At 40.4% G+C, this 22,581-nt stretch overlaps 1 protein-coding gene across 3 annotated transcripts in view; it reads right to left on the minus strand.

Moving 5' to 3' along the window:
• The window catches only part of LOC132707128 (cyclin-dependent kinase 14), a 130,284-nt gene that overhangs the window by 66,796 nt on the left and 40,907 nt on the right, over positions 1-22,581 (minus strand). For all 3 annotated transcript variants that reach the window (XM_060678826.1, XM_060678825.1, XM_060678827.1), the window contains one exon: positions 22,444-22,557. In XM_060678826.1, the coding sequence (XP_060534809.1) occupies positions 22,444-22,557 (114 nt within the window). The remainder of the gene's footprint in view (positions 1-22,443; positions 22,558-22,581) is intronic.

A 22,581-nucleotide genomic window follows, 5' to 3' on the forward strand; every position in this document is an offset into this window, starting at 1 on the left:
CAATTTTTTTTTTTGAATTAAAGGTCGTAATTACTTTTTGGGGTAGAGTCAGTCAAAAGGTATGACACACTCTTTAATAACAGATGCCATCACTGGCCGTGTAAAGGCAGCAGTACCGCGAATCAATTATTCAACTCAGGTGTCAATACACACTTCCGCAGGTTTACCGGTGATTTATATCTCACACATCCTAAAGATGGCGATCGACGTTGATAAAGGATGTCGTGCTTGACACATTATATGTTTTACGTGCTAATGGGTGTCCATTCGCTTTCGCATAAAACCGTCAACGCAGATTCTAAAGAAGTGAACTAATGAACCACCACTTTGACTTTAGTTGCATAGTTTACTAACTCTTCTTCCTTGTACGTTTCTTCATAGGTACTTCACCAACCCATCTATAAGGCGAAGAAAGATCGCGGTAAGTGCTTTTCACGTAACTTCCTTTAGTGTATGAGCTGGATACTGGAAATTAAGTTTCCTTCCAATTAAGCAAGAGTGTAAGTAGAGAGGTTAAGCGATATTTGTTTTGCTTCTTTGACTTGTTATTTTGCCGCCTAAGTGGTCTCATTACACAGATTACAGAGATTAGAAGAACGCTCTGATTCACTATTGTCCTAATCTTGCGATGGTGACCTTTACTTTTTGCCCCAAAAAAATGTTGTGTTAGCAACTAAATTAACTTTTTGATTTTCGTTGCGTGACTCCTCGAAATTCGATTTGCTAACGTTCTTTTCACCTCCGTTTGCAGGTGTTTTAAGAACCTAGGTGGTTCAGCCGTATCGCCACCCCCTGGGTGGTTTAAAACTTTCCGGTTCACTTCGTCATGTTTGCGTCGCTAATGACCAAATTGTGTGGTCCGTATATTCGCATCATCGTCACACCGTCATTAATTCCCATAAAGAAACAGCAGCGTTATTGCGTTCCAATTAACGTGCTCCACTGCCGGGGACCGGGGTCCCCCGCAGTAATGGTATTTCGCGCCATTGTCCGCTTCTAGCGTGCGATTTAATGAAAACTACTTGCCCGATTTCCATGGAAATTGAACCCCTGGTATACCGCAATCATTCGCTTCGGTCTCTTATTAATCATTGGGATAAAGGTCCGGCAACGGAGGAGGAGGTCAACAAGGAGTAAAAGGCGAATCGCTAATCAGTCATTCGGACTGGTCGCTGCCGTAGAGACCGGGGCATTGTCGGGGACGGGGTACGGTGAGTTGATTTTCAATTTAAATCGAAGATCGCAATTCATTGCGACACGGCTAAAGTCACAGTTCGTCGGAACTATGGCGTCGGTATCACGCGTCCCACGTTTGCGTGTCTACGCGCGGCTCAACAAGTATCAAGCACGCCGTAACAATGCAATTTATTTACATAACTCTCTAGTCGATTCAATATTCTCGATGGGTTTTCGACATTGTTCATCCGGACAATACGCCACCGTACACTATGCACACACAAAAGAAATGTCGGTAGGAAGTAATCGCGCGAACGAGATCGATTCTTACGGTCGTCCGGTTCGCGAGGTGACGTCGCAGGCCGAGAAAACGATTGTTTCGTAGCGAACGGGCCGGGGGAGGAGGGGTCACTAACCTGGGTTACGTTAACGAGCGCCGCCGCGCAGAACTATGTCGACGCGGAAATATAGCTGCCGACCGCGACTATTTTTGGCGCCAAAAAACTTAACCGGCCGCAACGCGTCATTAGTGGAGGCGTCTTCTAATCGAGGACGCCGTTTTACGTTCGTAAATTCTTTTGACGCTCAAAGGGTCCCAGGTTCACACATCGCGTTAGAATTCTGTATCTGTTGGAAGTGAAGTAGGGAACCTACACCACAGTACTTAGGCTTCAGTCTTTCCCCCGGACAGAGCACTCAGCCTTACATCAAACCTAGCGACTCCACGTAGGCGATGGCGGATCCAAGAGTCATCTCCCTGATTAAGGCAGGGGGTAAATAGGATTGGCGCAGGATGTGTTTTACGGTAGCGCGTCATGTGACTAGCTTAAAAACTTGCAGCAAGTTAGTCTTCTTCTTCTAGTGCCTATCCTATGGATGTTGGTAATCATGTTGGTCCATACAATCTTGTTGACAGCCACTGTCTGATATTTTTCAGCCACGATGTTCGCCGTCGCCACTACCTCTTCGACCATCTATTTTGCCTTGCAAGAATAGCTGGATAATTTGATATTTCTCATTATGCATCACATGCCCAAGGTTGCGCAATCTTCCTCATTTCATATTATGTATGAATTCGACATTCGCTAGATTACGGTGTTTGTGACATGGTAGGAGTATGAAATCCTGAGCATGCGGCGATAGTACCACATTTCAAAGGAGGATTGGAGCGTGGAGAGTACATAGCATCTTAGGAATCGTGTTCTTATAGTAATAGTCAGGTGAATGATACATAGGACTTTTCTGAGGCGGTTAAAAACGGTGCTATACGGGATTTGACCCCCCATTCCTTGTTCAGCCTGCAGCCCAAGTACATTATTTTACCTGTTGTTTCCGAAATTTCATTATTGGCCTAAATTGTGCCTCGTCGTTTTTATTAACTACAAGAATTTTGGTTTTGCTGTAGTTGAGCCTCAGCACTATCTGTTATAAGAACTGTGTCGTTTGCATACCTTAAATTATTCATGGTCTCTCCATTGATCTTAATGCCTTCCTCTGTTTCACTTGGCGCTTTCCTAAACAGTATTTCGGAGTAAGTATTGAACAGAATTAATTGGTTGGCATTCATTGTTAACTCCGCCAATGCCGGTCCTAAGCCCGGATGAAAAAGGAGGAAGGTTGTCGGGCCAGGCCAGCTCCCTACCCGACGTAAAAAGACATTATGGCTCACAGAACCGATACTCTGTCTCGGAATAGGACTGACTCACGGATAACGACACACGACAAGCGTTCCATCGAGTGCGATTAAGAGACGTTTTACACCTCCTTTACAACAGACAAACTCCACACAACCTCATCAAAACGATAGTAAATATATATGAAGCAAACCAGATCGAAGCAAAAATAAATGGGATCCTGACTGAACCAATAGCAGTGGGCCGAGGTATCCGACAGGGAGACTCCCTGAGTCCCCTTCTCTTCAACATTATCATGGACGAAGTAATAAGAAATGGACGATTACTGAGAGGACACAGAATGGGCGACCATGAAATCAATATTCTGTGCTACGCTGATGACGCCGTACTGGTGGCTGAAAGTGAAGACGATCTGCAACGACTATTACATCGATTTAACTGCACTGCCAAATCACTTAATATGATAATATCGGCCCAAAAAACTAAATGCATGACAACATCAAAAACACCATTAAGATGCAAATTAGAAGTTGAAGGCAAAATCATCCAGCAGGTAATGAAATTTAAATATTTGGGCATAGAAATCTCGGGTTATGGTGATGTGGAGGCAGAGGTCAGAGAGCAAACAACAAGGACAACAAGAATAGCAGGATGCTTAAGCGACACAATTTGGCGAAATAAAAACATTAAAATCGAAACCAAATCGAGAATTTACAAGGCAATAGTAAGACCAACCATGACATACACCGCAGAAACCCGACCAGACACAGCGAAAACTAAACAATTACTAGAGACAACCGAAATGAGGATACTTCGTAGAATAAGTGGAAAAACGCTCTTGCACAGAGAGAGGAGGGAAAATATAAGACGAACATGCAGGGTGGAAAACGTTAATGCGTGGGTATTGCGTAGAAAGAAAGAATGGAACGAGCATATTAGTAGAATGGACAACAGAAGAATAGTCAGAATTGCACGCGACAAATCACCATTGGGTCGCAGGAGCTTAGGTCGCCCCCGAAAACGATGGAGTGACAACCTGGCAGTGGGATAGGCAGAGACGACGAAAATGAACAGGCAATTTGCCTAGACTAAAGTAGGAAGAAGAAGAAGAAGCATTCATTGTTTCTTGGTGGCTGCATTACCAATCATTGATAACTCTTACACTTCACGGTAGGTACTTTCTGCAACGAATTTCTATGCGACCACTAATGATCGGTATGTCCCTGATACTCAAACTATTCAATTTTCGAGAGGCGATTTTTCGTTGCTTTTCCTTTCAACTCTTTCCATTAAAAACAACACCGTACAGTCAATCAATTTTCATCCCCATTATTATCCGAGGCATCCGATCAGTAGGAAAATAATCAACCCGAAAAGCAATCAAAAGACTACCCCGTTTGTTCAGCTGGGGTTTGGTTCGCCCTGTTCCGTCGTCATCGTTAATTATTAATCTGGCGGGATCTAATCGACCGGAAACGAGACATATTGGCCACCGAAAAGGGTTGCGTCGCATCGACGGATCCGATACCGAATCCGACGTGTCTTCCCCGGGGAATCGTAGTTTGTTATCCGTCAGACGAACTGGAAGGATAAAGTTTGATTTCGGAATTAATTCGTCCGGTTCAAATTTAATATTGGGACCGGAAAGGAGTTGCGGACACCTCTGGGGAGTAGCGGCAGTACATCGAAAGTCGTTTAATCTGGCGAAACTTTATTAAAAACCATCAATCTTGCCAAAGAACACGGTGTCGGACAACCGGCAACGCAAACCCCGTGATTTATCGCTTTCGGTTCAAGTCTGTGGCCGAAAAGTGTTTAATCTCCGAAGATTCGAAGGCACATTTCCATTTCAGATCTACATCGGCAAGTTGATCGGTAGATAGATGGAGTAACTTCAATAAACAATGTGAGGTTAGTTTTTTTAAGGGTTACAACAACCCGATGGTGGATCCTATGGCAGTACACCTCAATCTACCTCGATATGAAATTTTGACTTATTTTGGTAGCCATATGATGGAGGACTTTTGGTGAAGGCACACACTGCTGAAGGATATTTGGCACCCAAGGGAATATCGACTTTGTCAAGACCGTTGCATTGTACCTTGGGGCGATATATTGTATTACCTAAAACGTGTAGACAGTCGACGCGTTTTGGGTCTTCCAAGGCCACTGCCGCGCGTCAGCTGGCTGACTGCGATTCGCAGACAACATCGGCCGATTAAAAATGAACAAAATAAAGCATTATGACGAGTAGAACGAACGGCAGGTGTTTGCAATTCGACATGCAAGTTTTTCTTCGATTATGATGGCAATATTCGAGCATGTCTGTGGACGAATGTTTCACAGACTATACAAATGTTCTGGTTGTTGGCGCAATATTCATCAAAAATAGATCCGATTGCTTAGAAAGTCTATCCCGTTGCTGATCGGTTTCCAGCCGTGATTCCACACTGACTTTAGTCCATCGCACGGAGCGAAATAAACGTTTTTAAATCAGATCGGATTGAACTTCCACGTCCTCTTCCCAATCTAACGAACGCGATACGTGCTTACTGTCGTGCACAGTCTCTATACAAACAACGATCCTAGTCAATAACGACGCCACAATCGGTTCGTATTACCGACAGGGCACTGGTTTATCGGTCGATCCATAACCGTGGGCGCCGGGTGCGTATTACGGCTTACGGTCCACTGCCCGCGGCTACTTCTGCGCTGCGTAATTGGTTTTTAAGTGGTCAGTAGTTGCCCAATGATACGTGGCCACCTCGTTACACGGGAAAGATTGATGACGGAACACGCAGCCACCACGTCCCGCCCCCGATTATGATGTATTACTCTGGTTTATGTGTTCACGTCCGAACTTTCGGTTTGCAAGATGGCGAGCGTTGTTTTTCGATTGTCGCGGAAATGTGGCGAGACGTGACCGGAATTGCGATTCCTCTCTATAGTATAGGGAGGTATTAGGAAATCGAATGCGAAGAAGACGTTAGACACCAATGACTTTAGTTGTAATTATTAATTAAATTAAACATTTCAACTTATTACCTGGTTTTCTAAAACAGGCTACATCATGTTCAGCGTATTCCTATTTCCTATTCTATCTGGGGGCGTCCTTGTCCTAACGTCCAGGAGGCTGCATCTAGTCTTTTTGGCTCTAGTTGGAGAATTTGGATAGTTCTTCGAGCTCAATAAATTAAGCTACTAGTTCTCTGAATCAGCTGCCCGTTCATGGTGGTTAGGAGACGAATCGGAGTTTCTGGCACTTGTTTGACGTTAGATTTACTTAAGAGTAATTTTTGAACTCGTCGAATTAGTTCCCAGTTATTTTTAGCGAATTAACAAATTGTCGGTTAAATTGAAAATCGATGGTTGTAATTTGCAAAAAAATTGAATTCTATGGTTTGTGTGTTGTTTTAGGTTTACTTTTTCCTTTCACTTCTGTGGTAAGCAAGTTTAGTTGGGAGATTTTTTTTGTTCATTTCTTCCTTATTGTTCAACATGGCATAGCGCTTGGATGCCAAAAAAATGTAAAAGGATTGCGTTATTGTCCCACACACTAAAGACTCATAAAGACAATTTTTCAAGAATATACAGGGAGCGCCGCAAATTCAAAAAAACTGAAAAATGGGTCCCCTTATTATTGAAAATTGACAATAATTTCAAATCTGTGTTTTAGATGGCAGTTTCTTTTACATGACGATATACCATATAGCCCATATAGACAGCTTAAACTTTTGTATTTACGGTTCTTGAGTACAGGGTGTTCGCGATATTCCGTGCAATATTAAAAAACATAATAAGTACTCCAAATTTGCAGCTACCGAGTTCAGACTTGGGAGAGAAGTAGAAGTCTGTACCCTGCCACGTCTCTTTTCCACTGAAGGTGGAGGGAAGACCAAAGCAATCTTACTATATTTTGCTCACTTTGCTACTGTTTGAAGCAGTAAGTATAGGGCCCAGTATCAGTATCTCAAAATATGGGCGGGGTATAGAAAAAAAATAAATAAATAAAAGGTTGGAAACCAGGGCGCCAGCTAGGACAAAACCCCAACCTATATCATAATTTAGTGATAGTGACTAGCCACTAAACAAACTCACAAGTTAACAAAGTCCTGGGCCAAAAAATAATACATAAATAAGACAGGCACGTCAGTTTAAATCTATATATATTGGCTTAAGTACACACTAAGCACAGGAAGCTTGGTTACGATCGATCGTTTACAAATAATTCTCGAAAAAAAATGTTTCTATAAATGTGTACTTTATCTTTACCCTAACTGAGCTCTTTAATTTATATTGATGTTTAAAAATTGAAAATTGTATTTAATAGGCATAAAATACGTAAATAACGTAAATAAAATGGGCTTATCTGTGATCCTCCAGTTACCAGCAACGAACGAGTGGGGCAAGCTCTAGGACAGCTGTTCTGTATACTGCCTACGGGTTCACCAGTCAGCGGGATAGGCACGAATGCTTATCACTCTTGGACGAGGAGATATGCACCTCAACGTCCGGAACCGAGCTAATTTGAAGACTTGATGAATTCTTGGGTTGCAGAATTCAAAACACGTGCCGTCCACGAAGGAAAGAGGCACCAAATCCAAATGAACCGGAACTAGGGAACCCAGTACCAAATGGGAAGCCAAAACCAGTCCAACAATCAAAAACTGGTTCCAAAAGGAAAACCAAAGCTAAAACCAAAAACCCTACAAAACAAAATAATCAGTTGCGGTGTTCATAATTACTTGCAAAGCGTGAAATAAATTGTGAAAATCACGCCTGACGATCGTGGGTGGCGGTGAAGAGTGCCAGGTGCTAGGTTGGTTAGCTTTAATCCAGCCTAAGCTGTAATGTTGGAGATGTCCAAGCAAAATACTACCAATAAGACGACGATCCGCAACTTCTATACGATTTCAATCCGGTCTAATCCTCGAAAACTATGAGATGCCACAAACTTATTCGGATTGAAATCTTGCAACCACTTGCACGGGCGGAAATCGTAAAGCCAAAGAAAGAAAGACCGATGAAGTTTCACAAAGTTCCAAAAAAAGCCGATGGTGCTGGCAATACGATGTTCGGTTCCGACATCACTAGGGTCAATGGGCCAATAATGACAGGAGTTAATCAACGCAAGGAGACCAAATAATACCTAACTACTACCCGCTATTACCAATAATAATCAATTATTACAGACACATGAATGAGATTACACAGTAACGTCTTAGGAAATCGAAGACGAACGTGGGCCAAAGGTCGAGTGCTTAACTGTACTAATGGCCGAGTGCATTCGCGTTGACAGAGGATTGAAATATAACCTCTCCAAAAAGCAAAAAGTGTAAATAAATGAAAACAAGGGACAAGAATCGAAATTGCCGTTAGTTCGGAAATTAGAAGGAATACAGGACGATCGTCTCGTGCAATCCAACCGCATTCCGCAGTAACATCCTAAATTGCAGCAAAAATGCAAGGACTTACACTTATTTACATTTATTTTAGGACAGGCAAACCACACCAATCAATTAAGCAGTTACAGTGTGTTCGAACAGAATGAAGTAGTGAAGAATAATAAAAATAATAAAAATATAATAATAAAAAACATTTAATAGGTAATCTCCGAGCATTATTAACCTACATGTGAGAAACATAAGTCGAAGTAGCCAATGACAAATTGAACCCGTTACAACCCGCATTTAAACTCTTTAAATTGGGAGCTATAAAATAACGCCAAGTATATATTTTTTAATTTTTGATTTTTTTTTTGTGGTTATTTTGGCACCCAGAAAAACATCTGTTCCTCCAAACTTATTCATCCGATCGGAAAAATTTTACATCCGTAATACGTGGGAGACCCGGCGCTATAACTTTTGTTAGTTATGGACAAAAATCTAAAAGACCCTGAAAGTTGTTCTTTTACAAAGTAAATTATTACCCGTAAATCAAAATTCGTACAAACAATAGCTAATCGGTTCAAACAGTGTTAGGGTTACAATTTTTGTATGCGCTGTTCGAGATATTTGAAAAAATTCAAATGAAAATCATCATTTCCCGCCCTCATTAAGAAGAGATTACTCCGTTTTATGAATAAAGCATTCAATTTCGGTTCTGGTCTTTATCTCTAAGTTAACGTCACATTTATACATTCACTTTAAAGTCTGGAAGGAAGCGCCCCGAACGTATAATAATAATAACTCAACTTCTCCGATTATTAAATTTACCGGCAGTACATCGCGTAACCCGCGAAATATTAACGCGGACCGGCAATAAATCTGATCTATGAAATACTCGAACTATATCGGTATGCCTCACGCGAGACGTTTAAGTCTCGGCAGGAAGCGGCGATTTATGTATCAATTCGGTAGATTGCACCCTATACCGGGTGTTTACCGTCGCGATTGGATCCGGTTTATTGCCGACAAATTGGATGTCGCGTATCGTCAGGGGGATTTTGACTTTGTGTCTCGATGCAATTTCCGTCGGAGGCACGGAAACACAACGACCTCCCCTCTTTACCCCCAAGTAATTTTAATTTCACCCTCGGCCGGTGACGATACCGGTTATCACCCACCTAGCTATGTCGCATCGAAATTTTATCCGATCGATTAGACGGTGTGGTAATTGGCGAACGTTTTGGTGCATTCGTAACTCCACAGGTTCTCATCAATGAGTCATGGATCTGGGAACATTAGACGTAGCATTGTTGGCGTCAATTTCTTCTTCTTCTTCTAGTGTCTATCATCTATGGATGTTGGCAATCATGTTGGTCCATACAATCTTGTTGACAGCCGCTGTCTGATATTTTTCAGACACGATGTTCTATCGATGCAATATTCTTCAGCCGCGATGTTCGCCGTCGCCCCTGACCTCGTCGACCATCTATTTTGCCTTGCAAGAATAGTTGGATAACGTACGTATCACATGCCCAGGGTACGCAATCTTCCTCATTTTCACGTTATGTTTAACTTCGGAATTCGCTAGATCACGGTGTTGTTTCTAACATAGTAGGAGTATGATATCCTGAGCCTGCGGCGTTAGCACCACATTTCAAAGGAGTACAGGAGCGTGGAGAGTAGATAACATCTGAGTACTCGTGTTCTTATAGTAATGTTCGTTCAGGTGCATGTTGCATAGGACGTTTCTCAGGCGATCGAAAACGGTTCTGGCTTTTTCTATATGGTATTTGATCTCCCCTGTATGATTCCATTCCTTGTTACTTTCGAAAATCGATCAAATCGAATTTTCGAAAGTATCTGCGCTCGTATAAAAATTTTATATCTCGGTAACGGTAGGTCCTATGGGACCGCCGTTGGTACAGAAATTATCACCGTAAAAAAAATTGTTTTTGTCTGTTTGTCCGTTCTCCGTTCTCGTCTTTTGGTTTTTCCTGAATAACTTTCGAACCGTTGAAATTTGAAATTGAAATTTGCCTCCCTTTTAAATCCTCCATGAGGCACATAAGCTTGTAAGAAATGGCCCTGATTCGACGCCGGTATCGATCTTTTTTTCGCGATTTTGGAGTGGCTGCGGGGTCGGGAAGTATTCTAAAAATATAAAAAATCGCGCGTGTAAGGCTCTACAAAAAAAAACATTTTTCAAAAACTCTTTACGAGACCAAAAAAAAATCTTGAACCAGAAGAAGCAGAACTTTTATTCGAGACAATTTTTCAAGAATATATAGGGAGCGCCGCAAATTTAAAAAAACTAAAAAATGAGTCCCCCTATTATTGAAAATTTTCAATAATTTGAAATCTGTGTTTTGGATGTTAGTTTCTTTTACACGACGATATAGCCCATATAGACAGCTTAAACTTTTGTAATTACGGTTAACGGTTAAGTATTGTATTGTGATATTCCGTGCAATATTAAAAAACATAATAAGTACTCCAAATTTGCAGCTACCGACTTCAGACTTGGAAGAGAAGTAGAAGTCTGGACCCGCATTTACATTCTTTAAATTGGTAGCAATAAAATAACGCGAAGTATTTTCTTTCTAATTTTTGAATTTTTTTTGTGGCATTTTGGCAGAAAAACATCTTTTCCTCCAAAGCCATTCATCCGATCGGAAAAATTTTACATCCGTAATACGTGGGAGACCCGTAATAACTTTTGTTCCACGAATTTTTTCGATTATATACAAGGTGTTTTAGTTATGGACAAAAATGTAAAAGACTCTGCAAATTATTCTTTTAGAGAGTAAACTGTTAACCGTAAATCAAAATTCGTACAAACAATAGCTAATCCGTTCAAACAGTGTTATAGGCCGTATCTAGGGCTACAATTTTTGTATTTACGGTTTTCGTCTATCACATACGTTGTTCGAGATATTTGAAAAAATCATCATTTCTCGTCCTCAATCTAGACCCGATGACGTCATTTAGTATTACCAAGAACTGCATGGTTTCAGAAAACAGGTAGTTTTTTAAAAACCATTTACTCCATTGGATAAAATTCGGATACCAGGATACTAAATAAATAACATTGCAATTATATACAGGGCCCCTCGTTTGTGGGCAAAAAATTCTAATAGATCCTAGAAATTTCCGCTTTTGTAGGTGAATGATTGGAGATAAATGAAAAACTTTTAAAGATGTGATAATTTGATATGAACAGTATCGTAAACTATGTCGAGAGAGTGTTCAAGGTTTCGTCTATAAGACAGGGCGCGCGAGATATTTGGAAAAATGTAATTTTAAATTGCAAGTACCAGTACAAATTTTAATATTTAATGAAGTTTGGCGTAACTTTGAAGTTCGATAAGATATGAAGGACAGGGTGTATTCACAATAAAATAATATCGATTTTGCGGAAGTTCCATAGTGGTCCGCAGGAGCACGATAGAAAAACAATACTTCCCTCTAGGACAAGAATCAGCGAAGCGCCTTCTTTTTAACATAAAAAGGTGATTGGCGCTACTTGCTACGAACTTGCCCCGCCCGGCAATGATTTTTCGAAAGAAATCTTGTTCAGGCTGCAGCCCAAATACGTTATTTTATCTGTTGTGTCGAAGATTTATTTATTGGTCCTAAACTGGCGGTACTGTGCCTCATCGTTTTTACTAACTACAAGAATTTTGATCTTCCTGCAGTTGAGCCACATACCATACACTTCTTATGCCTCCACTACAGGGTCTATACTTACCTTAAATTATTGATGGTATCTCAATTGATCTTAATGCCTTCCTCTGTTTCACTAAGCGTTTTCCTAAACAGTAAATAATGATAATATGCATCCCTGGCGTACTCCCCGATTAACTGTAAATTCTTGTGAGATGCAAATACAGATTAGTTATGAGGCGCAAGTCTTTGCCGTCGATACCAAACACGATTATCAAACGCCTTCTCGAAGTCGTAGTTAACGTTCCTGTCCCTCTGTATCAGGACTTGAATAAAAAACAGGGCCTCTCGCGCTCCTATTCCATTTCTAAATCCGAATTGCATCTTGCTCATGACCAAATTCGTCAGATAAATCAAAATTTTCAAAACATTTTACTTTGGCAAGAACACACCAGCACCGAGTGCAAAAATGTTTACAATGTTTAACATTTCTTTCTTCTTCGGCACGTGTTACTACATCATCATCCGAAGCCAGCGTTGTATGCCCGCATTGTCTATTCCAATTAACCGGCTCGAACTTAAACCATCTCCGGCTTTCCATTGACTTATTAATAGCCCGCTCCAATTCCGTTACGCGAGACAAATATTCGGGCCTCGGGCCACGTGTGTAATCGCGTTAAGTGTTAAGTTTATGCGAAAGTGGGACAAACAACTACTCAGCGCCCGCGAAATTGATTTAGCTCTCGGCTTTCAGACCATTATACACGACGCGACCCGCCGACGCTGAAAGATTATTGTCAGTTTTGGGCTGCCCCCTCTTCGAGTCGCTACAAACGACTTTAATTGTGTGTCCGATGTCGGAGTCAAATGTTATGACTTAAAACATCATACGGGCTCAAAATTTCGCTGTCACCTTTAACGATTTTACAATTCAATGAGACAATGGCGCCTTTGCGGAAAAACTTTATAGTTCGTTCGTTATCGTTCGCGATTCAGTGCTTTTATGGATTCGTCCGACTCTCCAACATTAAAGAAAAGCCAGCATGCAGTCTCGACCTTTATCCGATTGATGGGATGAGCTAAAACGGAGAATTCGTACCCCAACCCCAACCTCGATCCCAAAGCTTATTGTTGCAGTAGAGGAAGAGTGACTAGATTAGATTAGATTAGATCTATGTTTAATCGAGTATGAGATGTTATTAGGGCAATTCCCATTATTAAAAAATAAGTGTTGTGCTTGTGCACTTACTTCACTATAATAAATAATAATTTTAAATCAATTTAAATTCGTATTAAAGCATATATTTTTTTATAAATTGAAGTCAAAAGTTCACAATGCAGCATGCACGCAAGTTTTAGTAGTGGCAAGTAATTTAGTTCTGCTACAGTGTGAAACCGCACCCACTACAGAACTTTGAACAGACATCATAACTGATAAAACACTTTCTGTTCTTAATGGTTACTTTCGACAGGATGTTTCATTATTACTTGAACGAAACATTTCTCTTTTACCGCATACGGACCTCGCGAAGATTGTTTTCTCATCAAGATTACGACGGACTGAAACTCTTCGTCTCAACGTCGTCGCTAAATCCTACAGGATCTCCCGTGAGTTTTCGATAGAACGCCGTTCGAACCCCTCCCGGCGACAAAATCGAAATCAAACAGAACGTGTCCCGACGACGACTGCAAATATTAAATTTCCAGCCCCCCGCCATCAAAAATCCACCACTGCCGTTCGGAAAATTCGTTGTAATTTGCCAAGCGTCGACGTTGTTTACGAAGCCTTTTTGTAACGGAAAAAAATAGAGCCCGCGCTTCTATCCGATCAAGTTTCGCCATCACGTCCCGCGGTAATGTTCCGAATATACACAAACTAATCCGCATCTTTACAAGGAAATGAGTTTATCCGCAAACTCGACTCCGACCCCGCAAATCCTTCGGGATACGTCCGGCGTTGCGCGTTTGCGGCACGGCGACGACGACGACGAACGAAGTAATACAAAACAATCACGTAACGGGTTCGGACGTGCGTAGAAAAATGGCTTGTTCGGTTTAGAGTACGGTGGCGATAGACCGCAGTTGTTACGCTCGAAACCATCTTGTTCATCAATCCGTGAGAAATAAGGTGAATTCAAATTTTTACGTGCTTTAAAACTACCCTCTGCATGATCGAAAAAGACAACTATTAGCGTGATTCTAGCTAAACCATAGTACAGTATAGATCACGCCCACTCCTGACCGCAACTCAATCGGACTCACTCTCCTTAAATCACATCACTTCATCAGATGTTTTTGTTGAGGGGATATTACATCACTGTCGACCGAAACATCGTATACAAATTAACTAAACGGCAGAAGAAGTGGGACACCGAACCAGTTGTCTAATCGAATGCAAGGCAGCGAAAAATTTGGCAAAGAATTATGAATTGCTACGCCAACGCCTCGGTACGTGCGTTGTCATGGAAATATGAAATGCAGTATATTTATTTTAAAATTAGAGCCGAATAATAACAGATACCGTCTAAATTGCACCAAGGAACAATTTTAAAAGAAAATTGTCAATACCAACGGCGTGTAATAAGGGGAAATTAAGTCAAGACCTTAAACGTCAGATTTTGTTTCTAATGTATTACAGTTACCAAAGATAAAATGTGCGTCAGAATTATTAAACAGTGACATTCACGAGGGCGTTGTCTGTCTATAGTCTCTAAAGTTCCTAAAAAAGGATAAACCACTATACCGGGTGACACAAGAAAGTGGGAACATTATACATTTTAAACGGGTTGAGATAGCGATCTGAAATTTGGAACAGTTAATATAAACTGAATATCCAATTTTTTGACGATATGTAGTCAATGGCAATGGAAAACACATAATTTTCGAATTTTAAATGGCACAAACTCTATTTTTCTGCATTTTTGGATTTACGAGTTCATTCTACGTAAGACAGGATGGTTTTTCTCACATTCTTTTCTTTTCTATTTTTTTTTTTTAATTTTGAAGATTGCTCTGAGGCTTTGACCCTCCTGAATACTATTGACCGGGTCACCTGATCATGTGAAAAATTGTAAATGAAACTTTTCTTTACTCGTCTAATGGCAAACAGCATTTAATGTAATGAACTATTAATTTTTACTAGTTTTTCAAATAGCACCCTAATGGGAACAAAAACTTTTTTTTTCAAAATTTCAAAATCCGTTAAAAAATAAGGTCATAGGAAGGAAGAATCACATTCCAATAAGTAAATATATTTTTATAAAAACAAAATGTTCTATTCTATTCATCATCAAGTCGGCATGATTGAAAATTCTGATAGTTTGTACATTTTTATCTGATTATCGATTTTGTCGTACTATCGATCTGGATTATCATGGAAAACAATAATCAATTTACAAATGGAGAAAAAACATACAAAAAACATATGAGGAATGCAGAAAAAACTCTGGACAGACATTTCGTGACATTGTATGCAACCCGCTAGCTGAGAAGTTGCCTTCCTGCACAGTCTTTCTTTTCAGAGGTGGAATTGAAAATTAGAAATCCGGAAAATAATCAACATGATAATTTTATTATTATAAGTGAAGAAATGGAAATCAATGTTGTGGAATACGTCAACGTAAATCCAGTTGTGTCGCTAAGAGAAGTGGCCTTAGAATTAGAGAGATGAGAATTTTAAAAAACACGACTATCATTCTTGTAAATATAACCTTCATCAACATATTTTTGAAGCTGACTTTGTAAGAATACTTTGATATTGTAATTAGTTGTTAGATAAATATGACGAGGATAATAATCTTATTAACTTAATTTTGTTCACTGATGATGAGTCACGAATCTCAAATAATGCTATCTATACCCGACAGAACACAAACTGGTCTTTAAATGATCAAAGAATTATTCGCCCCGGACAGTTTCAAGAACGGACCTGATTTTTTTTCATGGTGCCTTAACTGGTGTACCATATTTAGAATTCCTAAGAAATGAAATTGAAGACTCGCTAGATGATTTACCGAGAGATTAAATATGTATTTTCAGCAGAATGGCGCGCCTTCCACAATTTTAGAAACGTCACTTGACATCTACGTAACGTTTATGGGGATAAACTAATCTCAACACACGGTTCCGTCAATTGGCCCCCACGGTCATAGGACTTGACACCGTTAGATTTTTTTGTTTGGGAGTAAGTGGAAGACCGTGTTTATGTAACTCCAGTGTTCGACCTACAAGAATTACAGCGAAGAAATGTTAGGAAGGGTTCCGGCGAATGTAATTTCTAGAGCTAGAGAGTGCCGTATACAAGAAGAAGGACATTTTGAAAACATTCTATGAAAGTTTCATCTTAAAATAAATTGGTTATTAAGTAAAATCTGTCGCACTTATTTAATTCAAATAAATACAAAACTCCAGTTAATCAATGTGATGTTTTGTATCAATGTAAAACTTGTCTTACAGTTGATATACCACTTTGACATCGATTCTACCGACATTATTGAGGTTTTATTTTCCAACAGAATTTCAAAATATTGTGTTGAATTATCCCAAAAAGTGACAGATTTGAAAGGGAAAAAAATATATTTCTGTTCTCTTGTTCTTCTGAGTATCCGGTAAAAAGTGCTTGAAGCTTATGAGGTACGTATACATACAATACTTACGATAGTTCTTGATTGTATATCCGCATTTCAAAAATATCAATCAATATCAACTTTTTTCCATAATAAAACTATTTCAACAAAAAATTGTAACCTTTGAATCTCAGAAGAAACTCTCCCTTTTTATTTAAAACTAAGCTGTTTTTTTCTTTCCATTGCATGAGCTTGTCGAGATTTTCTTCTGCATTTTTAATCTTACCAACGTGACAATTAACAATGAATAGAAGCAAAGCCACCTAAGTAATACGTTGTTTTTATAAAAATGTATTTACCTATATGGTTTTTTCCTTCCTGTGAGCTCATTTTTCAACGGATTTTGAAAATTTTGGTGTCAAATGTTTTGTTCCCACTAGGGTGCTATTTGAAAAAGCTAAGTTATGCTAAGAAATTAATAGTTCATTACATTGCTACTAGACACGTAAAGAAAAGTTTCATTTTCAATTTTTCCTATGATCTGGTGACCCGGTAAATAGTATTTATGATGGTCACAGCCTGCTAGACACAATATTCAAAAATGAAATGAAAATTTACAAAAAGAAAAAAAATAAGAACAACCGTCCTATCCTACGTAGAATGATCTCCAGAATCCAAAAATGCAAAAAAATATAGGTTGTGCCATTGAAAATTAGAAATTTACTGTTGTTTCTGCTCAAACCGGAAGTGTCATTGTCAAAAAATTAGACATTCAGCCTATATTAACCCTTTCAAATTTGAAATCGCTACTTCAAGCCGTTTAAAAGTTATAGTGTTCTCACTTCCTCGTGCCACCTGGTGTATCGCTCCCTAATAACGCTACAGTAAAGTGATGACACAATGAAAGTTTACCAAATGGATCCACGAAACATATTAAATTTAATTTGATTACAACAGCACCAACAGCGGTTCGGGGAAGAATTGAACTTGCCTAGCCGGACGACCCGTGCCGCCTACACTACTAAAAAGGTGACACGTCACACCGTCCTTGCTATCGATCTAACGTTGGCGAACGTATTTTAAAATAAAACGGCGACCGGCAACCCAGTTCACTGCCAATGTCAGATAAATACGCGCGACTCGGATACACATCTGCCTTGTCCGCCTAATGAGGCGAAAACCGCATTCTCTTTCTCTCTCTCGGAAGCGGACGCGACCCGCGTTTGATCCGTTTACGGCGGAAACGGTGTCGCTAGAAAACGATCGCGGTTTGGCCTCCCATAGGAGAAAGCAATCGGAGAGAGCGCGCGAGAGATGGAGGCAGAAGAGGTCGATCCTACGGACTGCGCCAGTTTATAGCTCCTCGCGTTCCATCAGCGTCTCGGCGACTTAAAAATATTCCAATCTGTTACAAAGAGACTTAACGTCGTGCCGAATGAAAATCTTTTTCCCCGACGGAGCGACGCAGTTTGAATTTTCCAACTTTCCGCATATAAAATTACGAAACTTCGCGACAATAGAGAAAATTTTCGAAGCGGAGATGGAAGCCTTCCCCCTTCGTCGTATTATTTCCCTCCGGAAAATGACAGGCCCGAATTGTATACGGACGTTTCACTAATTTAACGAAATCCGAATGATTCCCGAAAACGCGATAACTCATCCATCTCCCCACGACGCGGTTTTATTAAAAATACGCATGGCGGGTCTCCTCTCGCGTCCCCGGAAACGGAATTACCGCGCAAAAATGCGTATTATAATCCCTTCGGCGTAATTAATCACCGAAGGCAATTAGGTCTCCTTTTGCTCGAGTCGCTCAATTCCGGACAACATCAATCTTACGTTTAGAAAAAAAAATTACGTAATTCGGGCCGACGGTTATCCCGAGCGCGGTTTCAAATCAGAAGCGGGAACAAAAACGAGCCGTCGTCGGCGTTTTGAAATATTCATGAACCGCGATTCGGATGGAAAATGAAAAAGTCAGCTATTACATGCAAATGAGCGGCCCTCCCGCCCCCTATTCGGTTGGATTTCGTTACGTCAATTTTGGGATAGAATAAGAAAACGTCGAAATCACTCTATGGGACATTTTGACATCGTCCGTTATCATTCTTACGTGGTCCCTTCTGCGTTCTCCGTATCTTATAATTATATTAGTCTAATCCTCTCCGCACTGCGCATCATTTCGTATAGTTATATATTCCAATTCGGTCGCGGACGCGGTGTCAGATATTGTCGAGCGAAGATAATCTTTTAAGCGTCTTACCTATCTTCTTTGATCCCCTCTCCGGGTACCAGAAATCTTCTTCTAACTTTATGAGCAAAAAAAAAGTGTTTCTACACGCGGAACTTACCACCTTTCAATGAGGAGCCTCGCAGCAGAACAGCTTTGTGTGACCAATTTCGGTTCTAATCCCCTCTTCCGGAATGCCAATTTTCGTTTGGTCTAGCCCAAGAGTGCGATTGGCAAAACAGTTGATAACCGATGATTTTTGGGCTGGATGATGATGTGACCATGCATTAAGGTAGGGCGTCTAGAATTTAAATGACTAAGAAAATCTACTAGGGATTCGTGACCATGAGACAAAAGTATCATCGACGTAGCGTTTTAGATGGAAGGTGTCGAGAACTTTCTTCTCAAAGGCATCGATAACTATATATTTGCGATGACTGGTGTGATAGTGGAGAAGGACCCATAGCTGTCCCGACCTTTGTTCAAAAGCTCTGAAGATGCCAACAGGACGATTGGCGAAACGTTAGCTAGTTCGACTCAACAAAAACAGACGTAGGAGGAATCCGGAAGTTTTATAAAAAGTATTACAGTAGCCTCTGGAACAACCTTATCAAAGAAAGTATCGACCTCTGTACCTTTTTCCATTACTATTTTTTTTTTGACAGGTCAATTCCCTTTCAATATAGCAAAATGAAATCTGCTCCGCGAACTGCAGAACGAAATTCCATGGTCGCAATTCACCCATTAAAGAGTCGTCAACCACAAGCTGCATCGGTGGGACACCGGCGTCCGTCAAGGACGACCGGTAGTTCTCCGTGGTTCGTTTTCTTTTAGCACGAACGAAGAAAATCCAACACATCCCGATCGCCGCCCGGTGCGCTGACAATTAGACCGTACGCCGCGGCCCGTCATTGTTTCGGTATTTTTAGACAGACTGGTAACGCAACTGGTATTTATCCGAAGCAATAACCGACCGCCGTTTTCTTCCGAACAAGTTTACATACGAAGAGTGGCTGTGATATAAACGAGTTCTTTTATTTTTTAAGGATGAATCGAGAAGAAACCGAGTAATATTTTGATAATCGATGTTTTTTTACAGCTGTCGGCGTTTCTCGCATCCTAGCTTCCAACGCTTGCGATCATTGCAGTCATGTGCTTGTAGTCCTCTATTCTCCATTGCGCAGTTTACTTCTTGCTTCCATGATTTACTTGGTCTACCTCTCTTTCTGCGATTGGTGGGGATCCATTGTAACAGTCGTTTTGGTCATCGCTGATCATTCATTCTTTCGACGTGGCCATACCATTTCAAGCTTTTACATTCTATAGTTTCCAGAATGCCAATATCTACACCCATTTGCTCTCTGATTTTAGTATTTCCCACCATGTCCCTTCTAGTTAGGTGGCAGTATCTGCATGAACAATTCACTTCCATAGCTTTTATTTTGGAGGCGTCTTTTTTATTTATTACCCAAAGCTCTGAGAGATATGTTTCAATACTTTCAATGATGCTTTTATATATTCTAATTTCTGTGTTTCTAGTGGTGTTTATTCCAGAGAGTATTGTTTAGTTAGCGTATTGCCATATTACTTTGTGCAATTCTAGTTGCTATTTCCTAGGTATTTTGGCCATCATTGGTTATTCGTACACCAAGGTATTCGTAACTATCAGCATTTTTAATTTGTGAGCCTCTTAATTCTAAATAACATTTCCCTCCACTACATTAATTGTTAAACCCCACATGCTATATTCTTCTTCTTCTGCAAATATTACTTGGTCATCTGCAAAATGAAGGCTATATAACTTTCGAATACCCATCGATTCACATTTTCTTTTCCAGATTACAAAGGCCCCCTCCAAATAGATCTTAAAGAGTGTAGGTGCAATGCAGCAGCCTCGTCGAAGTCCTTTGGTCACCTTTATTTTTCTGGTTACTTTTTGCCCAATCTTTATTAGACTCGTCATATGGTCGTATCACACCTTCACTGCATTAATGTATATTAGTGCAATTGTCTTGTCTTTCTTGCAACAGCTTAGTTAATGGGACGCTATGGTACGCTTTCTAAAGATCAATAAATACCATATGTGTCTTCATATTGCATTCCAAACGCTTTTCTAATGTTTGTTTTAGGCTAAACACGTTGTCTACAAGAATGCCCAGCACGCTTAGCCGTTTTGATTTTCAGCGTCCTCCCAATAATCTTCCCATATAACCTACAAATTGAGTTGATTATATTCAGCCCCCGGTAATTTGTACACTCCTTTGTGTCACTTGTATTCTTGAATATATTGCTGATGTATGTATAGGACTACATAATGATAATGACGATAGTAAGGGCTGATAAAGTAGAGCGAGCCAGCTGAATAACTAAGTGGGCAAAGAGAAGACAAATTCTATGCCCATTGCAGAATACAAGTATAGAATCTCTGGCAGGGTTTGTATACGACAAAACACTGTGCTCGAAAAAGGAGGACACTCCAATTCATCTCCTAACCTGCTTTCCACGTTTGAGAGGCAAAATAATTCCCTTAACAGATAATTTGTCTGATCTATCAGGCCATGTTGAGGGCAGTGAGAAGGCTGAAAGCTTGAAAGGATAAACTGGTTCGCATCTGGACTGAAACTGTCCACTGGACTAGTAGCTAGAAGACTGGGGAGCGAGCTGAATAACTTGGTGGACAAATAGGGGTATAACAACACGCTGGTAAGAGTAAGTAAGAGGGGTGGTCGACAACAGCACACAGGCTATGTACAGAAAAAAAGGAAAATCCACTTCATCTCTTAACCTGATGTCCACCATTTGGAAGCAGACGATGAAGGGTACTACGAGATCAACTCAATCAGTATGAAGAAAAATTATCCAACCTTACCGAGAGAGCTAAATAAAGGTAGACAAATAGGAGATATTTCTCTAATTAACCAACAAGCAAGCAGGAGTTGTGGATGACAACACACATAGCCGGTATTCAAAAAAGGAGGAACCTCTAACTCATTTTTTAACCAGCATTGGGAAGCAGACGACTAAAAGTACTGGGAGGCCCATTTATTTAGCCCGAACAATGATCCAATCTTTAAAAGAAAACATGGACCATCCAAGGCAAAACACTTTGTGCCGCAAGGAAACGTTCAGATTACAATCCACCAAGCAATATAATAAAAATAGAATATTAATAGAGTAAGTATCTCTCGTCTCAGCATAAAGTGGTTAAAGCGTCCGTATTTCTTTATAAAGAAATCTATAGACTAGGCAGTTAAGTGTCCAGTTTTCCAGATTTACGACGGTACTAGAGGGCGAAAATCAAATAAAGCAAATCAACGTTAACGGTCTTGAACGCGGGAGTCGAGACTTACCCTCCGCTAACGATTTATATACAAAATTTGTCGTCCTATAAGAAGCCGACAACCATCTTCTGGACTTAACTCGTCCACAAATCTGATCGCGTTTCGAGCGAAACGACGTCAAACTTTTAAATCACCGATCTCATAATAAGACGACTCGGTGGTAGAGGCGTAATCTATATTTATGAAGGGCGCGATTAATACACCTGGGTAAACGAAATTACGTCCCCGCAGGCTGTCACTCAAAACGACTTTTTGTTTAATTCCGCATTACCCGGATGTCGCCTCCGACAAAGCGACGTGAACGAAAACTAACTACTTTATAATTCAATTACGCTCGCTTCGAACGAAAATATCCTACCGGACTGCGCCACGTATAGACTATTTTTTAAAGATATTTTTATTATATTTATTATATTTTTATTAATTAATGTGGGCGCGTGTACTTACATAGGCGTCCAAACGAATGCGACAGCCTTTTCCGGAGCTTCTGCATCCTGGACAGTGCGCCGCTTTTCTTCTCGCGCATGGTGACGCCGGCGCAGGTCGGCAGCCCCGGAACTCCTACAACAACGAGAAAAGTTGCAT

Source organism: Cylas formicarius, unplaced genomic scaffold, assembly GCF_029955315.1.
Source record: "Cylas formicarius isolate icCylForm1 unplaced genomic scaffold, icCylForm1.1 PGA_scaffold_9__14_contigs__length_23061073, whole genome shotgun sequence".
In the NCBI taxonomy this organism is placed as follows: Eukaryota; Metazoa; Arthropoda; class Insecta; order Coleoptera; family Brentidae; genus Cylas; species Cylas formicarius.